This window comes from Procambarus clarkii, chromosome 28 (assembly GCF_040958095.1).
Source record: "Procambarus clarkii isolate CNS0578487 chromosome 28, FALCON_Pclarkii_2.0, whole genome shotgun sequence".
NCBI classification, from domain to species: domain Eukaryota; kingdom Metazoa; phylum Arthropoda; class Malacostraca; order Decapoda; family Cambaridae; genus Procambarus; species Procambarus clarkii.
In genome coordinates, this window is record NC_091177.1 from 921,298 (window position 1) to 940,515 (window position 19,218).

The 19,218-nt window shown below is 40.5% G+C and overlaps 1 protein-coding gene and 1 non-coding gene across 3 annotated transcripts in view; both read left to right on the plus strand.

Moving 5' to 3' along the window:
• Positions 1–2,022, plus strand: part of LOC138369502 (uncharacterized) — a 52,310-nt gene extending 50,288 nt beyond the window's left edge. For both annotated transcript variants that reach the window (XM_069332771.1, XM_069332772.1), the window contains one exon: positions 1,068–2,022. In XM_069332771.1, coding sequence (XP_069188872.1) covers positions 1,068–1,145 — 78 coding nt within the window. In that variant the 3' untranslated portion in view covers positions 1,146–2,022. The remainder of the gene's footprint in view (positions 1–1,067) is intronic.
• A 12,115-nt stretch (positions 2,023–14,137) lies between these two features.
• On the plus strand, positions 14,138–14,256 carry LOC123755196 (5S ribosomal RNA). The gene has a single exon (XR_006772490.1). It is a non-coding gene; the product is annotated as a 5S ribosomal RNA (ribosomal RNA).
• The last annotated feature ends 4,962 nt before the right edge of the window (positions 14,257–19,218 follow it).

A 19,218-nucleotide genomic window follows, 5' to 3' on the forward strand; every position in this document is an offset into this window, starting at 1 on the left:
CTTGGTCCGTATTCCGGTCTTTTTCCATGCCTATTTCTGGTTTTCCTCCCTCTATGTTACACATGGCTGTGTATCTTGGTCGGTGCTTCTTGGCTATACTGTTGTTGGGTGCTGGGGTGGGCCTCTCTCCATGTTCTGTTCCCTGCTTTTGGACTACTCCAGTGTTCAGTTTTGGTACTGAGTTCTTTCACTTTTTCTTTGTATCTCCCTGCAGGCCAGTGTGTTGCAATGTCTGCGGGTGGTTGTGGACTGCTGGTCAACTGCTCCTGCCCTACTGGTTCCTTTTCTTGGGACAGGGTTAGCTAGGATTCCAGTCCTGGCTACGGCTTTTCTTTGTTCCATTTCCAGAACGTACGTTTTTGTTTTCCTGCGGAACACGTCCTGCGTAGTTCTGCTCATGTATACCTCAGACACACGTGCGTCGTTCTTCCCTGCTGGAGCTGGTTGCACTGCTCCTTTGGGTTGCGGGGTCACTGTTTTTCGCATCGTGTCTCTCGCTTTAGTTCGTGGTGCTTGTCGCCTGGTACCATAGAATGCTCCCAACCATAGGGGGGTTTCTATAGGCCATTGCTCCTCGTGCCTCTCTGAGGGGGGCCAGGTTTTGGCTCATGGTCCTCAGTAGGCAAGAACTCCAAGCACTTTGATGCCAGAAAGTTATACATATCCATTCAGCCTGGATAGCTCCAGGGAGCCTCCGGGACTCGCCTAGAAAATGGCGTTTCATTACATTCAACGCTGGCTTTTTATTAAATTGTTACCTAAAATGTAGCCATCTGCATATTTATGGCTCTCCACAACAATATATTGAGCTTTGATTTAATATGACCCACTCCAGAGCTGACAGTTTTGGAAAATCTTCAGATATGTTAATATTGTTCTGTAATACCTACATAATGCAAACTTTTTCCCTGAATTTTCTCTATTAGATACAAATATATGGAAATAAAACACAGCCTATGGAAGTTTTTGTTCCTAATTAAAAAATAATTGTAGAATAAATACAAATTTATGTAACATTCCTTTTCTAATAATGAACTACAGTATTACAAAATGTATTGTTTTTTCAGTCATTGTGGTCTGGTCCCGGCCCATCTCCATTGGAGCGTCTCCTTGAGCAAAAGAAGTATAGCAATGTTCCTAAGTGAGGCAAAGATGGATCATGATGATGGAATTAAGCTTAACAGATAACACTTTGCAATCCCACCGTGGGTTCTTGGCAGAGCAGTCATCACCGTTTTTCGGCTGGCGATAAGTGGAGTGGCACAGTTCAGATGAGCTTCCAATATTGCATATAGCATAGCTCACAGTGCCCTCTGTGTTACTTGCTGCCGGACAGGATTGGGGTAAGCAGATGTAGAGCTATGTCATAGTCTGGGTGACTGGGGCATGTATACGTAGAGCTCTGTATTTATAACTGTGAGGAGATTGGCAAGGAAAATCCCTTGATGGCAGTTTACCGAGGCTCGAATTCTCTGTGCTGTGAGTAAGAGCATTAACTGTAATTGAGGCGCCAGGTTTGGCTGTCTGTGCAGCTGATGACTTGGCACATGTCCAGTGCATGATGAATGCAGCTCAGCCGTTTTACTCGAGATATTTCCCTCCCGAAACTCCTGTGGCTAAGGTCGTCTATGTTCAGATGAAAGTATGTCGTGAATATTTGTAAATTCCTCAAGAATGTAGGGATACACACTGATATGCCAATCTTTTACATAGAATATGTATCAGACAGTTACTAGCCACAGACTGTAGGTCTTTGTTCTTCTTGGCCTTTTGTCATATTATAGTCTCTAATATAATTGTTTCAACATTAAAGACAGGGTTTAGTTCATGATGTGATTGGTTTGACGGCACATAATGCAGTTATTACAGCCATGTAATAATAGGACATGAAAGTGCAGCATTAGTACTTAACCATATTCATTGGTTTCCTCATTCACTAGTTATTCACTATACGGACATAATACTATATTTTGTTTTGTAATGTACATTCTAACTTGAGTGAAATAAACCTTCCGCAAGTAATTCTAAGAATTTTATTTCCGTTCTTATGCTTTGAAGTTCATTATTACCAAAAAATATAATTAGTTGAATTGGACAAAGAAAGAGTTCTACACGAAGGTGTTCAAAAGCCTGCGCATAATATTAGAACTCCCAGCTAAGTTTGTGACTAAAATATGAATGAAATAAGAGACTGAAGGAACAAATATAATAATGTCTGTAAAATACATGAAAACACTTCCTTATTACACCAACCCATAGGCAAGCCTTTCAAAGATAGAGAAAAATGCAACAGGTACAAGAGGAAGATAGAATCGCAGGACAAACCCCCCCCCTCACCTGAGGAGTTCCCAACTTGTAAACCAACTCTAGGAAAGAGGAGAAGGCATATGAAAGAAGATCCAAGCAGCCCTATTCTCCCCTTCCCCTTCCCAATGCAGGAAAGCCAGCATAGGCTGTCTTGTACCAATGAGAAGGTAGGAGTCCCTAAAATAACTTCCTAGAGAAATGGGTACCAAACCAAAGTTTGAAGCATCACTCACAGAAAATATAACAAGCAAACTAAAGTGGAGTATTTCCCTCTACAGAGAGTACAAGATGGAGGTATGCAGGAGACATGGCCAACTAATTCCAACTTTAACCATAAAAAAACAGGGGGGAATGAGTGTCCATACCACAGCTTAGAGGTGCAAACCCAAGAAATCAATGAAAAGTAACCTAAGAAAGCACCAGAACCTACTGCTGGTGATCATGACATTGGAAAACATTGGCAGGAAAACTAGTATACTAGTAAAATAAACTGCAAAATTTCCTTATTAAGACTACTCATAGCCCAGTCGATAGAGCTTCGGCCTCTCACACATGGGGTCCATGGTTCAAGACTCCTATAACCCAGGTGAATGGAATGGAATAGTATACTAGTAGTTCAATATTTACTCCATGTCTAAAGGGAACCAAGCAAACACAATCCAGCAGGAGAAGCCAAGGGCAGAAAGCCACTAGAGTTACCCAGTACCAATAGCTGAGCCCCATAAGGCAGAGTTGCACATGGCCACAATCCTAAAATTTTGCACCAGCTTATAGCTGCAAGGTGCAGTCGAACCAGGCCACAGCAAACCAGCCCCATCAACCGGTCCGTCTAATTATCCAAAGCTACCCAAATCTACTCAAAGCTACCCAAAGTTTCCTAGTATTACGTAAGTAATGAAGAAATGTGATATATTTACTCACTATAACGTTGGTGCTGAAGGTAGAACATGAAAAAACATATTTTTACTCTGAAATAATATAAGTTTATAACAAAATTAGACGAAACTAAGTGGCATGAGACGCCATAGGAAGTCGACGATCCAAGCGACAATGTTGTGGAGCGATTTATCCAAGATACTGTATATTGCTGCCTACAGGTTATATTAAGTTAGGTTTGGATAGGTTAGGTTTAGTTTGGTTAGGTTATGTTTGGGTAGGTTGGTTAAGTTAGGTAGGTACAGAAGGCTGATATGCCAGCAAAAACTTTCCAAGCAACAATGTGTCTTGGATAAGTCGCTCCACAACATTGTCACTTGGACCGTCGACTTGCTTTGGTATCACCAGCAGCTTATTTTTGTCTAATTTCGTTATGAAATGATACTTTTCAGAGTAAAAATATGCTTTTCCATTTTCTACATTCAGCACCAACATTATAATGAATAGTAGTAGTAGTAGTAGGCATCCATCAGTCTCAGGAGACTATGGAGTTGTGCTCTGGTTGTCGGTCTGGAGTGGCCTCACCAGGGCACAAAGCCAGGATAAATATGATAAATATGAATAAATATGATATATTTATTATAATGAATAAATATATATTTATTCATTACTAACGTAATATTAGGAAGATTTGGGTAGCTTGCTAGGAAGTTTCGAGTAGCTTTGAGTAATTAAATGGACCCCCACCAACCAAAGAATGGTGTATGGACCCAACTGAGTGGAGTCTGTTAACAGAAACCAGGGACAGGCATTAAGGATATAAATGAAGAGAACAAAGCAAACTAAAGACTGAGGGAAATTAGAGGCCAAAGGTGAAAGCCACCCAGACAGTTTCTTTCTCCTGATAATTATCTTGCCCAGGCAATTATGGGTTGTATCCTGGGGAAGGTCAGTAGTTGACCTGGGGAAGGATATCATTAAGCTTAAGTACAGGTTTTCTTTCCCAGATAATGGAAAACTTGTCTACAAATGCATGTTACTGCACTGAATCAAAGTCAACATAGGGATGAAAAGCAGTTCACATACTAAGTAAGGATGAGGACAGGACTGTGAACCCTGCAAACAAGACAAGCCTGGCGTAATGTAAATCCAGACCTCCTCTTAAAGAGGTTCAACATGACACAACAAGCATGGTAAAGTCAATGTTTACATCATCTCTTCAAGCAGATTAAGTGATGTTGGGTCTGGCCAGAGAGTGGATATGCAACTGCACAGAAAGCTATGTCCTTTGCTTAGGGTATTTCTTGTCAGGTATGGGATATCCATGAAAGGCCTCCTGTACCCAACACTGGTATCAGAGATGACTGTGATGCATCACAGGGCACATTGCGTATTTTGGTGAACAAAGGGTGAAATGGTGCGCACAGCACTACATGTTTGTCCCCAGGGTGTCAAGGGAAAGCAGCCAAAAGAGGTACAGTATTAAGGCTCGGCCCAGTGCTCAGCCAGCCTCACTCAGCACGCGCATTCAACTCCCTTGGTCCTCAAAAAAAAAATTCCAAGAAGGAATAGATGTTTGGCCACATTTTCTACCACCTGATGAATTTGTTCACCTAGCAGTAAATAGGCAACTCATTTCAGTTGCATGTTGGGAAAGGTTAGCCATTGGCTTTACGGAAACCAATTTAAACTTCACATACTACTGTCTGTTTAATTACCCAAAACTTCCTAGCATTACATAAGTAATGAATAAATATGATACATTTACTCACTATAATGTTGGTGCTGAATGTAGAACATGACAAAAAATATTTTTACTCTGAAATACTATAATTTTATAAGGAAATTGGACGAAACTAAGTGACAGGTGCTGCATAGGAATTTTTTTTTATTATTTATTATTTCCTATCACAGACGTGGCCAAACATTTACAATGCTAACCAGACCTCTTCTTAAAGAGGTTCTCTTCATTTATACATATTCATATTCATAAAACATATATACATTTTCTTCTGTCCTCCATGGACAGGGTTAGAGATCTGTTAAACATATACTGTACAGGTAGTTCAGTGTTTTATTGAACAATCAACCACAGAAGGTTATTGCAGTGCTTATAAAATGCTAATCTAACCTACATACAGAAATACATAAACACACTGATTTACGTCTACATACATACACACATAAATATATTCACATATACACATACATACATACACACATATATTTGTCTCTCCTACTTTGACAGGATAAGGTACTAGTTGCTTTATAAATTAATGTGTTATTAAGCACCTAACCAACTAACCACTGAAGGTGATTAGGGTGCTTTTACAAGCTCAGGTTATAGTTACATCACAAACATTGTATAACTGATGCATTACATAGTCAATCTATGTATAGTCAATGTGCATAGTATAGTGCATAGTCAATAGGTGGAGGTATGGATATTTTTTTGTATTAACAAGCTTAGGTATACACAACAATGTGCTGCTACCCCATTCTATATGAAAGATTACACAGTGTAGATCAAAAACTAGCTATAAGTTCATATAATATTCCCTTCTCACAAGATGGTTAGTCATATATGGAATCAGGTTCTAGCCTCAATTCAAAAACAAATCAACTTTAACTAAACAGCAACTTTACGATTTTTTGGATGAGCTACAAGCTCATCCAGCAACATTCCCACCTCTCAGGACGACTAGCCATACACGACATCAGGCGAGACCATGAAATGTAAGGGAACTATCAGGAGAAAGTGCCAAGCCATTACGACTGTATAACACTGAGAAGGGATCAGGATAAAGATTTGGGATGGATCGAGGAGAAAGGAATGGCGCCCAACCACTTGGACGGTCAGGGATTGAACGCCAACCTACTTGAAGCGAGACCATCACTTCATGTAGTTCATGTTTTCATTACATGAAAAAAAGTTTCATGTAATATTTAATAATACCTGTACATGAAAAGAAAATTAGTGTGTCGGCTCTTCAGCGTAGCAAAATGGTTTATTACTTGTTCATTAAAATCCTTCATTTCTGTTTTCATTATATTTTCAATATCACTCTCATTCGCCATGGAGTTATTCGTGTAAAAATGTTCTGATTTTCTTCAAAATTTAAAAACACCCTTCTGCTTCTGCCGTTGTCACTGGAGTTAATAAAATTTTCACAAGTGTTACAGTTTCTAAAAATGGTGACTGTAAATGATTGCTGTTCATAATCTCCAACAGGTCAATGAAGTTTTCTGATTTATGCAACCGAAAGCTTGAATGCTGAATCAATTTGAGCCACAATGTTCACTTTACTCAGCATTGATAAATCAATCACGATATTCATGTGCTTGGCCGACTGCTTATGTTTCATTATTTTCTGTGGTAAATGCCTCAAGTCAGTCACCCCACTTTTCGTCCATGGTGGGTCCCCACCAAACACTAAGCATGGAAAGCCAAATAGTGTTTTTCTCATCAAAACCACAAAGCCATTCACATTTCTGATACTGATGTTAAATTGACATGTTTTTGTTTACTCTTGATTGTACTTCTCTGTAGAGTGGTTAAACTGGCGTATGTCTTCCTTTAACTTTTATTCTTGTTTTCGTTTAATATCAGCTGCGAAAAGTTAATACTTTGTAAATACTTCACTAAGTTCACACTACTTTTCAATGCCATTGTTTGTCAAAGGGTAATTAAAGTTATAAGTATTCAAAGCAACTTAATTAAGCACCATTAGCAACATTTCAAGATTCAGTTATAAATGTACAGTATTGAAAATAACACACACAAGTATACACCAGTATATATCACTGCCGGTCATACACTTGGCAGTGAGTATTTCTGAGGGGACTGCAGCCTAGCAGCTCCTATGGGCGAGCTGCCACTGATGGAGACCCGTGCATGTCCCTATGTTCCTTCATTTGAGAGTTGAGCATACCCAAGGGCTGCAGCCTTTGGCCGGGGCAACACGCTTCTTTGGTGGAGGGATGGGGGTTTAGTGTGGCCCACCTGAGCCAAATTGGCTCATCTAGTTGGCCCTGGCTGTGTAGACATTGGGTCAAGTGGGCACTGTTGGTTTGGTACCCCTATTAGTCCCTGGGATTTCGTAATTTATATATGAATGAAAACAAACCAGTTTTTAATATAAATGCATTAAAATTTATGTATTTGTCCTCAATTGTCAATTTGATCTGTCTTTCCACTGTAATTGTCCTTCCTATTGTCCATTCAACAGTCTGTCTGTTTATTAAATCTTCCGTTTGTCCAACTATTAGTTTATTCATCTTTCTATTTATCCGTCTAAATCCATCTGTCTGTCCATTACTGCATCTGTTCGACTGTCTGCTTATCCATCCATGCTGTCCATTTGTTTATTCATCCATCAATTTGTTTGTATTCTTCCTATCCTCCGTCTGTTTGCTAATCAGTAAGTTCATTCTCCCCATACTCTTCTGTTTTCCAGGGACGTGAGGTTCAGCTCCTTTAGCCTTTCCTCATAGCTCATACCTCTCAGTTCTGGGACGAGTTTGGTGGCATATCGCTGAATCTTCTCTAGCATTGTCTTGTATTTAACTAGGTATGGACTCCATGCTGGAGTCGCATATTCCAGGATTGGTCTGACATAAGTGGTATACAGGGTCATGAACGATTCCTTACATAAGTTTCTAAAGGCAGTTCTTATGTTGGCCAACTTAGCATATGCCGCTGATGATATCATTTTGATGTGGGCCCCTAGGGACAAGTTCGGTGTGATATCAACCCCCCAGATCTTTCTCTCTATTTGACTCTTGCAGGATTTCACCTCCCAGATGGTACCTTGTGTTCACCCTTCTGCTCCCCTCGCCTAATTTCATTACTTTACACTTTCCTGAGTTGAACTTCAGTAGCCATTTTCTAGACCATTCTTCCAGTTTGTCCAAGTTGTCCTGTAGTCTCTGTCTATCTTCATCTGTCTTGACTCTTCTCATAATTTTTGCATCATCAGCAAACATTGAGAGGAATAAGTCTATACCCTCTGGAAGATCGTTTACATATATTAGAAACAGGATGAGTCCAAGTACAGAGCCCTGTGGGACTCTGCTGGTGACATCTCGCCACTCTGATGTCTCCACCCTCACAGTTACTGTTTCCTGTTAGTTAAGTACTCCCTTATCCACTGGAGCACATTACCTTTTACTCCTGCCTGTTGCTCCAACTTTTGTAACAGCCTTTTATGGGGTACTGTGTCAAAGGCTTTGTGGCAGTCCAGGAAAATGCAGCCTGCTCACCCTTCTCTTTCTTGCCTAATTTTGTTGCTTGGTTATAGAATTCTTTTAAACCTGTGAGGCACAATTTACCATCTCTGAACCCATGCTGGTGGTGTGTTACAAAGCTATTTCCCTCCCGATGTTCTACGAGCCTTTTCCTCACGATCTTCTCCATCACCTTGCATGGTATACAAGTTAGAGAAACTGACCTGTTGTTCAGTGCCTCTTCCCTGTCACCCTTTTTGTATATTGGGACTACACGAGCTGTCTTCCAGCTTTTCGGTAGGTCTCCTGTTTCCAGTGACCTGTTATACACCATAGAGATTGGCAAACTTAGTGCTTCTGCATCATCCTTTAGTAGCCATGGTGAGATAATGTTAGGCCCAACAGCCTTGGTCACATTCAGGTCCATCAGATTCCTTTTGACCTCATCACTGATGAGGTCAAAATCCTCCAAGGTTGCTTGGTTTGCCTCCTCATTAAGTGTTCTTCCTCATTAAGTGAGTGTGTGTACTTACCTAGTTTACCTAGTTGTGCTTTCAGGGGTTGAGCTCTGGCTCTTTGGTCCCACCTCCCAACTGTCAATCAACTGATGTACAGTTTCCTGAGCCTATTGGGCTCTTATTTTTTTTTGAGATATATACAAGAGTTGTTACATTCTTGTACAGCCACTAGTACGCGTAGCGTTTCGGGCAAGTCCTTAATCCTATGGTCCCTGGAATACGATTCCCTGCCGCGAAGAATCGTTTTTTCATCCAAGTACACATTTTACTGTTGCGTTAAACAGAGGCTACAGTTAAGGAATTGCGCCCAGTAAATCCTCCCCGGCCAGGATACGAACCCATGACATAGCGCTCGCGGAACGCCAGGCGAGTGTCTTACCACTACACCACGGAGACTGCATATCTACACTTGAAACTGTGTAGGGAGTCAGCCTCCACCACATCACTTCCTAATGCATTCCATTTATCTACTACTCTGATACTGAAAAAATTCTTTCTAATGTCTCTATGGCTCATTTGGGCACTCAATTTCAACCTGTGTCCCCGAGTGTATGTGCCCCTGGTGTTAAATAGTCTGTCTTTATCTACCCTATCAAGTCCCTTGAGAATCTTGTATGTGGTGATCATGTCCCCCCATCTCTTCTGTCTCCCAGTGACGTGAGGTTTAATTCCCGTAGTCTCTCCTCATAGCTCATACCCCTCAGTTTGGGTACTAGTCTGGTGGCAAACCTTTGAACCTTTTCCAGTTTAGTCTTATGTTTGACTAGATATTAATTCAATGCTGGAACCACACTCTCCAGGATTGGTCTGACATATGTGGTATACAAAGTTCTGAATGATTCCTTACACAAGTTTCTAAAGGCCGTTCTTATATTAGCCAACCTGGCATATGCCGCTGATGTGGGCTTCAGGGGACAGGTCTGGCATGATATCAACCCCCAGGTCAGTCTCTCTCTCTCTCTCTCTCTCTCTCTCTCTCTCTCTCTCTCTCTCTCTCTCTCTCTCTCTCTCTCTCTCTCTCTCTCTCTCTCTCTCTCTCTCTCTCTTTCTCTCTTTCTCTCTTTCTCTTTCTTTCTCTCTCTTTCTTTCTCTCTCTTTCTCTCACTCTCACTCTCTCTGACTCTTGAAGTATTTCATCTTCCAAATGATTGCTTGTATCTGGTCTCCTGTTCCCTACACCTATCTTCATTACATTACATTTGTTGGGTTAAACTCTTAACAACCATTTGTTCGACCATTCCTGTAGCTTGTCCAGGTCTTCTTGAAGCCTCAAGCTGTTCTCCTCTTGTCTTGATCCTTTTCATAATTTTGGCGTCATCAACAAAATTGAGCGGAATTAGTCTATACTCTCTGGGAGATCATTTACGTATATTAGAAACAGGATAGGTTCGAATACAGAGCCCTGTGGGACCCCACTGGTGACTTCACGCCAATCTGAGGTCTCACCCCTCACTGTAACTCTCTGCTTCCTATTGTTTAGGTACTCCCTTATCCACTGGAGTGCCCTACCAGTTACTCCTGCCTGTTTCTCCAGCTTATGCATCAGCCTCTTATGGGGTACTGTGTCAAAGTCTTTCCGACAGTCCATGAAAATGCAGTCCGCCCATCCTTCTCTTTCTTGCCTAATCTTTGTCACCTGATCGTAGAATTCTATTAAGCCTGTAAGGCAAGATTTACCCTCCCTGAATCCATGTTGATGGGTTGTCACAATGTCCCTTCTCTCCAGATGAGCTACTAGATTTTTTCTCACGATTTTCTCCATCACCTTGAATGGTATACAAGTCAAGGACACTGGCCTGTAGTTCAGTGCCTCTTGTCTGTCACCCTTTTTGTATATTGGGGGCCACATTAGCCATCTTCCATATTTCTGGTAGGTCTCCCATCTCCAGTGACCTATATACACTATAGAGAGTGGCAAGCAAAGTGCTTCTGCACACTTTTTCAATACCCATGGTGAGATTCCGTCTGGGCCAACAGCCCTTTCTCATGTCCAGATCCAACAGATGCCTCTTGACCTCATCTCTTGTAATTTCGAACCCTTTCAAGGCCGCCTGGTTTACTGCCACCTCTCCTAGTGCAGTGACCTCACCTCGTTCTATTGTGAAGACCTCCTGGAACCTCTTGTTGAGTTCTTCACACACCTCTTTGTCATTCTCTGTATACCTGTCCTCACCCATTCTAAGTTTCATCACCTGTTCCTTCACTGTTATTTTCATCCTGATGTGACTGTGGGGTAGCTTTGGTTCGGTCTTGGCTTTATTAGCTATATCCTTTTCATACTTTTTCTCAGCTTCTCTTCTCACACTAACATACTCGTTCCTGGTTCTCTGGTACTGTATCCCTCGCTACTTTCAGGTCTTCTGTTATTTCGGAAGTTCCTCCACGCCCTTTTGTTCAGTTCCTGTTTGTTCGGTTTGGTTTGTGTGCATGTGTGTGTGTGTGTGTGTATAATTACCTAAGTGTAATTACCTAAGTGTAGTTACAGGATGAGAGCTACGCTCGTGGTGTCCCGTCTTCCCAGCACTCTTTGTCATGTAACACTTTGAAACTACTGACGGTCTTGGCCTCCACCACCTTCTCACCTAACTTGTTCCAACCGTCTATCACTCTGTTTGCGAAAGTGAATGTTCTTATATTTCTTCAGCATCTGTGTTTAGCTAGTTTAAATCTATGACCTTTTGTTCTTGAAGTTCCAGGTCTCAGGAAATCTTCCCTGTCGATTTTATCAATTCCTGTTACTATTTTGTATGTAGTGATCATATCACCTCTTTTTCTTGTCTTCTAGTTTTGGCATATTTAATGCCTCTAACCTCTCCTCGTAGCTCTTGCCCTTGAGTTCTGGGAGCCACTTAGTAGCATGTCTTTGCACCTTTTCCAGTTTGTTGATGTGCTTCTTAAGATATGGGCACCACACAACCGCTGCATATTCTAGCTTTGGCCTAACAAAAGTCGTGAACAATTTCTTTAATATATCGCCATCCATGTATTTAAAAGCAATTCTGAAGTTAGAAAGCGTGGCATAGGCTCCTCGCACAACGTTCTTTATGTGGTCCTCAGGTGATAGTTTTCTATCTAGAACCACTCCTAGATCTCTTTATCAGAATTCTTTAAAGATTTCACACATTAATATATAGGTTGTGTGGGTTCTATGGTCTCCTATTCCACATTTCATAACATGGCATTTATTAACATTAAATTCCATTTGCCAAGTGGTGCTCCATATAATTATTTTGTCCAGGTCATCTTGAAGGGCATGACAATCATCTAAGTTTCTTATCCTTCCTATTATCTTAGCATCATCAGCAAACATGTTCATATAATTTTGTATACCAACTGGTAGATCATTTATGTAGACATTAAACATCACTGGTGCAAGAACTGAACCTTGTGGTACCCCACTTGTGACATTTCTCCAGTCCGATACATTGCCTCTGATCACTGCCCTCATTTTTCTATCAGTCAGGAAATTTTTCATCCATGTTAGAAGCTTACCTGTCACCCTTCCAATATTTTCCAGTTTCCAGAACAACCTCTTATGTGGAACTCTGTCGAAAGCCTTTTTTAGGTCCAGATAGATGCAGTCAACCCAACCATCTCTTTCCTGTAAAATCTCTGTGGCTCGATCATAGAAACTGAGTAAATTCGATACACAGGATCTTCCAGATCGAAAACCATACTGTCTGTCTGATATAATATCATTTCTCTCCATGTGTTCTACCCATTTAATTTTGATTAGTGTGTGTGTGTGTGTGTGAAAGAGAGAGGGAGAAACGTGTGTAAATCTAATAAAGACAATTTGGTCGGGAGTCAGTACATTAGACAACCGACGGTTAGAAAGGTGGGGTCCAAGAGCTAGCAGCACGATCCTGCAGGCCCAAGTAGTAAATAGTAAATAAACATGCTGAGGGTATCAGAAATAATAACAATACAAGTGTAATTAATTTCCCTTTACACAATTTTTGTCCATTCGTCCATTAATTACTCCTGACGTGGTAATTGCTGTTGCTGTGTAATTGTATTGTGGCCAATGTCCCGTAAACAAGAAGTTAATCAATTCACATGTGCATGCCAGAAAAAAGTTTATTGTTTGTTATTGTTGCCCATAACGTGACCTGTTTTTATGCTCTGTATATATCTTACTTTATTTGTTTCAACTCAATTTATCATGCTTTATTTACTTATTTACTTTTATTATTTATTAAAATAATATATATTTTGTTAAATTACTGTTGTGTGTACTCATACACTTAACTACACTCACCTAATTTCTTTTGGAGGAGGAGCGCTAGTTCTTGGTCTCTGGCTTTTCAGTTTTAGCACTGCTAAAACATCAGTGCTGTTTTAACACTGATGGCACTGCTTGTGACTCACTGGATTTCTGTCATAGCTACATGTAAACCACTGTATGATCATAGCCTCTATTACCTCTTCTAGTTCATTCCATTTACTCTCTACTCTTACACGTAAGCAGATTCGTTTCAGCCCTATGGATCGTCTCAAGCTTCCATCACTAAGTCTGCGACCTCTCGTTCTGCTGGTGTGACTGTAAAACATTCCGTCTTTATCACTTCACACGACTTCAAATCTTGATATGAGAGAGCTCGAGAACATGTATAACTTGAGAATGGACTTGAGAATGGTCCAGGACGGGACCGAAACGTCGTCGTCCCTTCACCTTCTAGAGTGTGGTCTGGTCAACATACTTCAGCCACGTTATTGTGACTCACCGTCTGCATGTATAACAGTCGACTGAAGTTAAAGGTGGGACCAAAGAGTCGATGCTCAACCCCAGCATGTACGACAGTAAGTGAATACAACTAGTTGAGTGTTCGGGCAGCACCAAATAGAGTTTATAAACCTTCGGTGTCAGGGGTTACGTACGCTAAGTGTCGTTTCAGTTTTTTGTTTATATTTGGAAACTTCAGAGTGAAGTTAGGTTGAAACAAATGGTTTAAACTAAGCACTTTAGGATTAACCTTGAAATCAATATTATCAATTGAACATTACATCTAATTCATTATTCAAAAAGGGGAAAGGAACTATTAGGTGAAAGCGCTAAGCTATTAAAACTATATAGTACTTGGTAGGGATCAGGATATATATATAGTATAGGATGTGAACTAGTTTGTCCCCCCCCCCCCCTGCTTCTCTTCCCTGTCTCTTAGTAAGGTAAGAGAAGACGGAGGACAAACTGGGATTCAAGAGGAATCGCCAACGGCCATACCACGTTGAGAACACCGCTTCTCGTCCGATCAGCGAAGTTAAGCAACGTTGGGTTTGGTTAGTACTTGGATGGGTGATCGCCTGGGAACACCAAATGCTGTTGGCAATAATGTTTTAAACGGTTCTTCGCGGCGGGGATCGTATTCCAGGGACCTGCCCGAAACGCTACGCGTACTAGTGGCTGTACAAGAATGTAACAACTCTTGTATATATCTCAAAAAAAAAAAAAAAAAAAAAGAGAGAGATGAACTCCGGGAGGTCAAGAGTCATTTGTGAAAACCCAGTTGTTGTTGACCCAAGCACCTGTGCTGGTCATCACCTCTGATTATGAGACACCGTTTAACTTGTGTGTAAGTTGTGGTGGACATCCGGTTACAGTACATGCAGATCACAACCCCGTAGATTGTCTGCACAAGATGAAACGTACGAACCAGACTTGCCAGATGGGCCCTGCTGTTGCAGGAGGATATTCAACACATCCCAGGGAGGGAGAATGTGATAATTAATGCCCTATAGCGAGCTTAATCTGGAGCCGGAAAAAGTCTCAAAATATGGAGGCGGATCTATCATGATTATGGGTGGACATAGCCTAGGCTGCCTTCAGGTGAGAGTTGTTCCTGGACGTTCCCTTCATATTTGAGGACATGCACACATTTGGGGTATGATAAGAGATGAATGTAGGCTGGTAAAATAAATTAGGTTGGCAAATATGAGATTCTTGAAAGTTAAGAAGGAAATATTGTGGAAGAGGTGGAGTCAGAAGGCGATGTACCTCCTGCTGGGCAAGGTGAGAATTCACAATGAGGTCTAGAGTGCTTGCAAAGTCTAGGATGTGTTAGGGAAGGCCTTAGAATAGCCTAAGCTACTCTATCCCTTTGAGATGTATTTCTTTCTTGTCTCAATAAACATACTTGAACTTGAACTTGTTAGTGAAGGCGGTGTGGACCAATCAGCGTCCTGCAAGATGGTGACGTCACGCCAAGAGGACTGACGGGTCGTGACTTGTGAGCTCATTTCATCTCCGTGTTCGAGAGCTAGCGGATGTCCTGTCTCTGTTCCTGTTTCTTCCTGGACTTGTTCCAGGATTTAGAAACTTGTGAGAATGCCTGAACTAAATATAGTTAACGCCGAGTCTTTCAGGAGGATTGTGAACCATAAGCTGCTCTCGTTGATAGCCGGATTCGCCGATATTGTGAAGATAATGGTATGAGGTACTTTGAGCTCTGTAATCACTTTATATACTCAGGAATATTGGAAGATATTCTTGTGCTGTACCGAGATTGTGCTAGTGGAGGCTAATAGATCAGCCTTACACTTCATATTCTCACCTGATTTTTAGTCAGAGTATTTATTTTTGTATTGAGGCTGGTGTTTTCTCCCCCAGATTCCATGTATGACTACCCATCCTGTGAGATGGGAATGTTGGATTATCTTATAGCCAGTTGTTTAGTCAGAGTTGGTTTGTTTTTGTATTAAGGCAGGTATTTTCTCCCTTGATTCTCCCTTGAGGAAATTCTCGTAAGGTTTCAAAACATCATGAAAACCATTATTTTAAAGTGTCCTCTCCTAACCTAACCGATTCAATGAATGACTAACCATCCTGTGAGATTGGAATATTAGATATAGCTAGTTTTTTATCTACACTGTGTAATCTTTCATATAGAATAGGATAGCAACACATTGCTGTGCATACCTAAGCTTGTTAAATAAAATAAAAAAAAGATGTGTTGAAGGCGTGTCACGTCGCGGCGACTGTGCAATCCGTCTTCTTACAAATTACGTAGCTTTTCGCTCGTATGCACAACGGCAAAAGTGACGGTATTTTAATTTTAACAAATTAAATTAATTTTCCAATTAAAATGGAACCAAATCAGCAAGTTTTTGGTCCTCTGGTAGGTTAGGAGGACAGGAAATTCTCGTAAGGTTTCAAAACATCATGAAAACCATTATTTTAAAGTGTCCTCTCCTAACCTAACCGAGTAAGCCAGAGGGCCCAAAACAGAAAACGGGACAGTGGGTCAATTTCGTGAGTCGCTTGCATTTTCACAAATTACGACCATTTTTGGCCTTAGTGCGCATACGAGCGAAAAATCACGTAATTTGTAAGAGGACGAGAAGGTTGGATGTGAGATGGTGAAGACTCGTCCCTAGAAATAAACCTAGCTTACAGATATAAACAATTGGAGGTAAATTAACTTGTGGATAGAGGACACGGCAGAATTAGTGAAGACGAATCCGCTGATCCATTGTTTATCACAATGCAATATGTCAAGTAAAATATGTGTTAGGGGCAAGTAACAAAATCAGCAGACTAACAGACGTTGTCACAGCTCACATAAGACTTGGCTGCAGGTTCTCTGGCAGTTGGCCTTGTATCCAGATGAAGTAAAGTGCAAAGTGTGTGGACAAAGACAGGGACACACACTCGAGTATTATATCTTGGACCGTAATAAAGTGGAACCATTTAGAGATAAATCTAAACTCACGTTGTATAAAATGAGAAACTATCTTATTACTAAGGATAAAATACCTGAAATCCTTGCACTGTATCCATATTTCGCTTCCAGTAGATAAACGACATATGAGATTAAGAAGCAAGTAGTGTATTGTGAAGACTAATAATAACAAACAGCAGCTCCCTTATGACTCTGTAATATCTCCATAACTCATACAATTATTTATTAGTTATAATCATTATACATTATTGTAGGACTTAAATGTAAATATATAGCCCCTTAAATAGAGCGTTCTCTGTAACTAGCTGACATTATAATTATAAGGTGTGAAGGATAGATGAAATTGTGTCATAATCTCCGTTGAGGTCTGATAAAGACCTTTTGTGCCCTCTGTAATGCTTTTTGCGCTACCGTTCACAATATGAGTATGGGGTGCACAATAAACTAGATCCAATCTGCTGATATCCCACATGCATGTAGTTGAGTGATAAATGACCAAAATCTTAAGTAACCAATAGTCTAGACTACAGACGATATCAAGGAGTTAATTTTTGTGTATAATATTGGAAGGTGGATTGATTATTTCCAGATAGCTCAGATGAAGATATATATATATATATATATATATATATATATATATATATATATATATATATATATATATATATATATATATATATATATATAATTTTCCCAGTAAATCATACAAAATCATATTATGTATTATTGCTCCATGTCTTGACCATCTTGGGGTAGAGCTGGACACTAGGTGAATTACAAGATATTCGTGAGAGAGATACAGAGAGTGGAGGCATAAAAACAAATTGCAGAAAACCAAGGCCATCTGGAGTAGCCAACAACTGCTTGTATGATTTCATGACTACAGGCAGTAAGTAGGCAATTCCCACATCCTGATTTGGTATTTCCTGGAGTAGCCTACCCAGGCTACTGGGAGGGAGGTAGCTGCCTGCTTCTTGCAGGTGATGAGAGCGTTTCCTTTATTTTATTTTCCTTTTTAATATATGGCGAGAACTTTCACTGTTCCGGTCAGAAGGGCATAGTACATAGTACCATTACATTTGAAGGCTTTGTCCAGGATAGGAAGCCTCATCTACCTTACATTTGGGGGCTCGTTTGGGACAGTGAGAGCACCTTCAACTTTACAATACACACACTACGGGGGTGTTGTCCACGTCTGTCTCCCATCTGTCCATCTTGCTATCCATCTATCTATCCAACTCTCCATCCATCTATACATCCACCTATCCATCACTCTATTCATCTGTCCATCCATCTACCCACTTACCCATCCATATTCCCCCTCACCCGTCACCCAAGTTACCTTCCCCTCTCCCGTTTCTTCGGTAGCTTTCCGACAGTGGGGAGGGGGGGGGGGTAGAAATAGCCTAAGCTACTCTATTCCTTTTCGATGTAATTCTTTCTTATCTCCATAAACATACTTGAACTTGCTTTCCGACAGAGCCAGCCAGTGCAGAGAGGAAGATATATTTATAGCAGTAATAACCACTGTTGTAGGTGACGGACTAATTACAGTTGTCAGGTGCTTGTTATTCTCTAAAGTGGCCGTATGTGACGCACTCACTCCAGATCCATCGAGTCTCTTTCTAACAGTGTAATATTTAAGAAACGCGGTCACGCCCTGTAAACGACCAACAAGGAACATAATCAGAATTAAACAAACGCTGGAGTCACAAAGTCTTTGAAACTCTTTTAAAAGAATTAAATTTAATCACTCCCGAAAGGGTAAAAAGAGGATTCAAAGATAGAGCTCCAGTATTGCCTAATAGCAGCTATATATCCGCCTTCGAGAAAACCATTAGTAATGATTATTATTAGTATTACAGTTACTGTTGTTATTAATGCTATTGTATTTATTATCGTTAAAACTGGCTTGTCAGGCTCCCTCCACCGCCCTCTCGTCGAGGTGGGGGATTCAGGGGGCACATTTTTCAGAAGAATTTAAAAACAGCAATATTGCCAAGGACAATTGCTCTCATCTCGTAAACACATGCAATTAGCACGCTTTATTGGCACGTTCAGGGCCGCTGGCACTGATCAAGAGCTCAGTTTAACATAAGCCGACCAAGCTACAGTGTGTGTACGATACACTAAACTGAGCAGAGTGATTGGCTGTACAAAGTAAGCAACAATAATTTGTGGTTTCACAAATCAATTATTTTGTTCAGACAGGCTTGATGTGTTGAAGCTGACGTTTTAACATGGCTTTCTGGAAAATAGTGCACATTGCGATCACCGAGTTCCATCCATAGCTCCTTACTGTTGCACATCACTTCCGTTCGTTTCTTCGGCATAGCAAAAATTTTACAAAAAAATTACAAATCACTTATTACTGGGATTCAAGTTACCGCAAGTGAAACTATATGTTTGTCCGTTTTGTTTGGTTTATTTGATTGTGATTACAACAATAGAATTTATCTCAAAAATATAAAACGTATAAGTATAAAATTTTATCACGTAATTAAACATACGAAATAAACATATGTCTTCTTATAATACATGTACTTTGGTCATGAGAGGTAGCCGATCATATAAGTAGCGTGTTAGAGGCTCTTCAATAATGTAGTACAGTA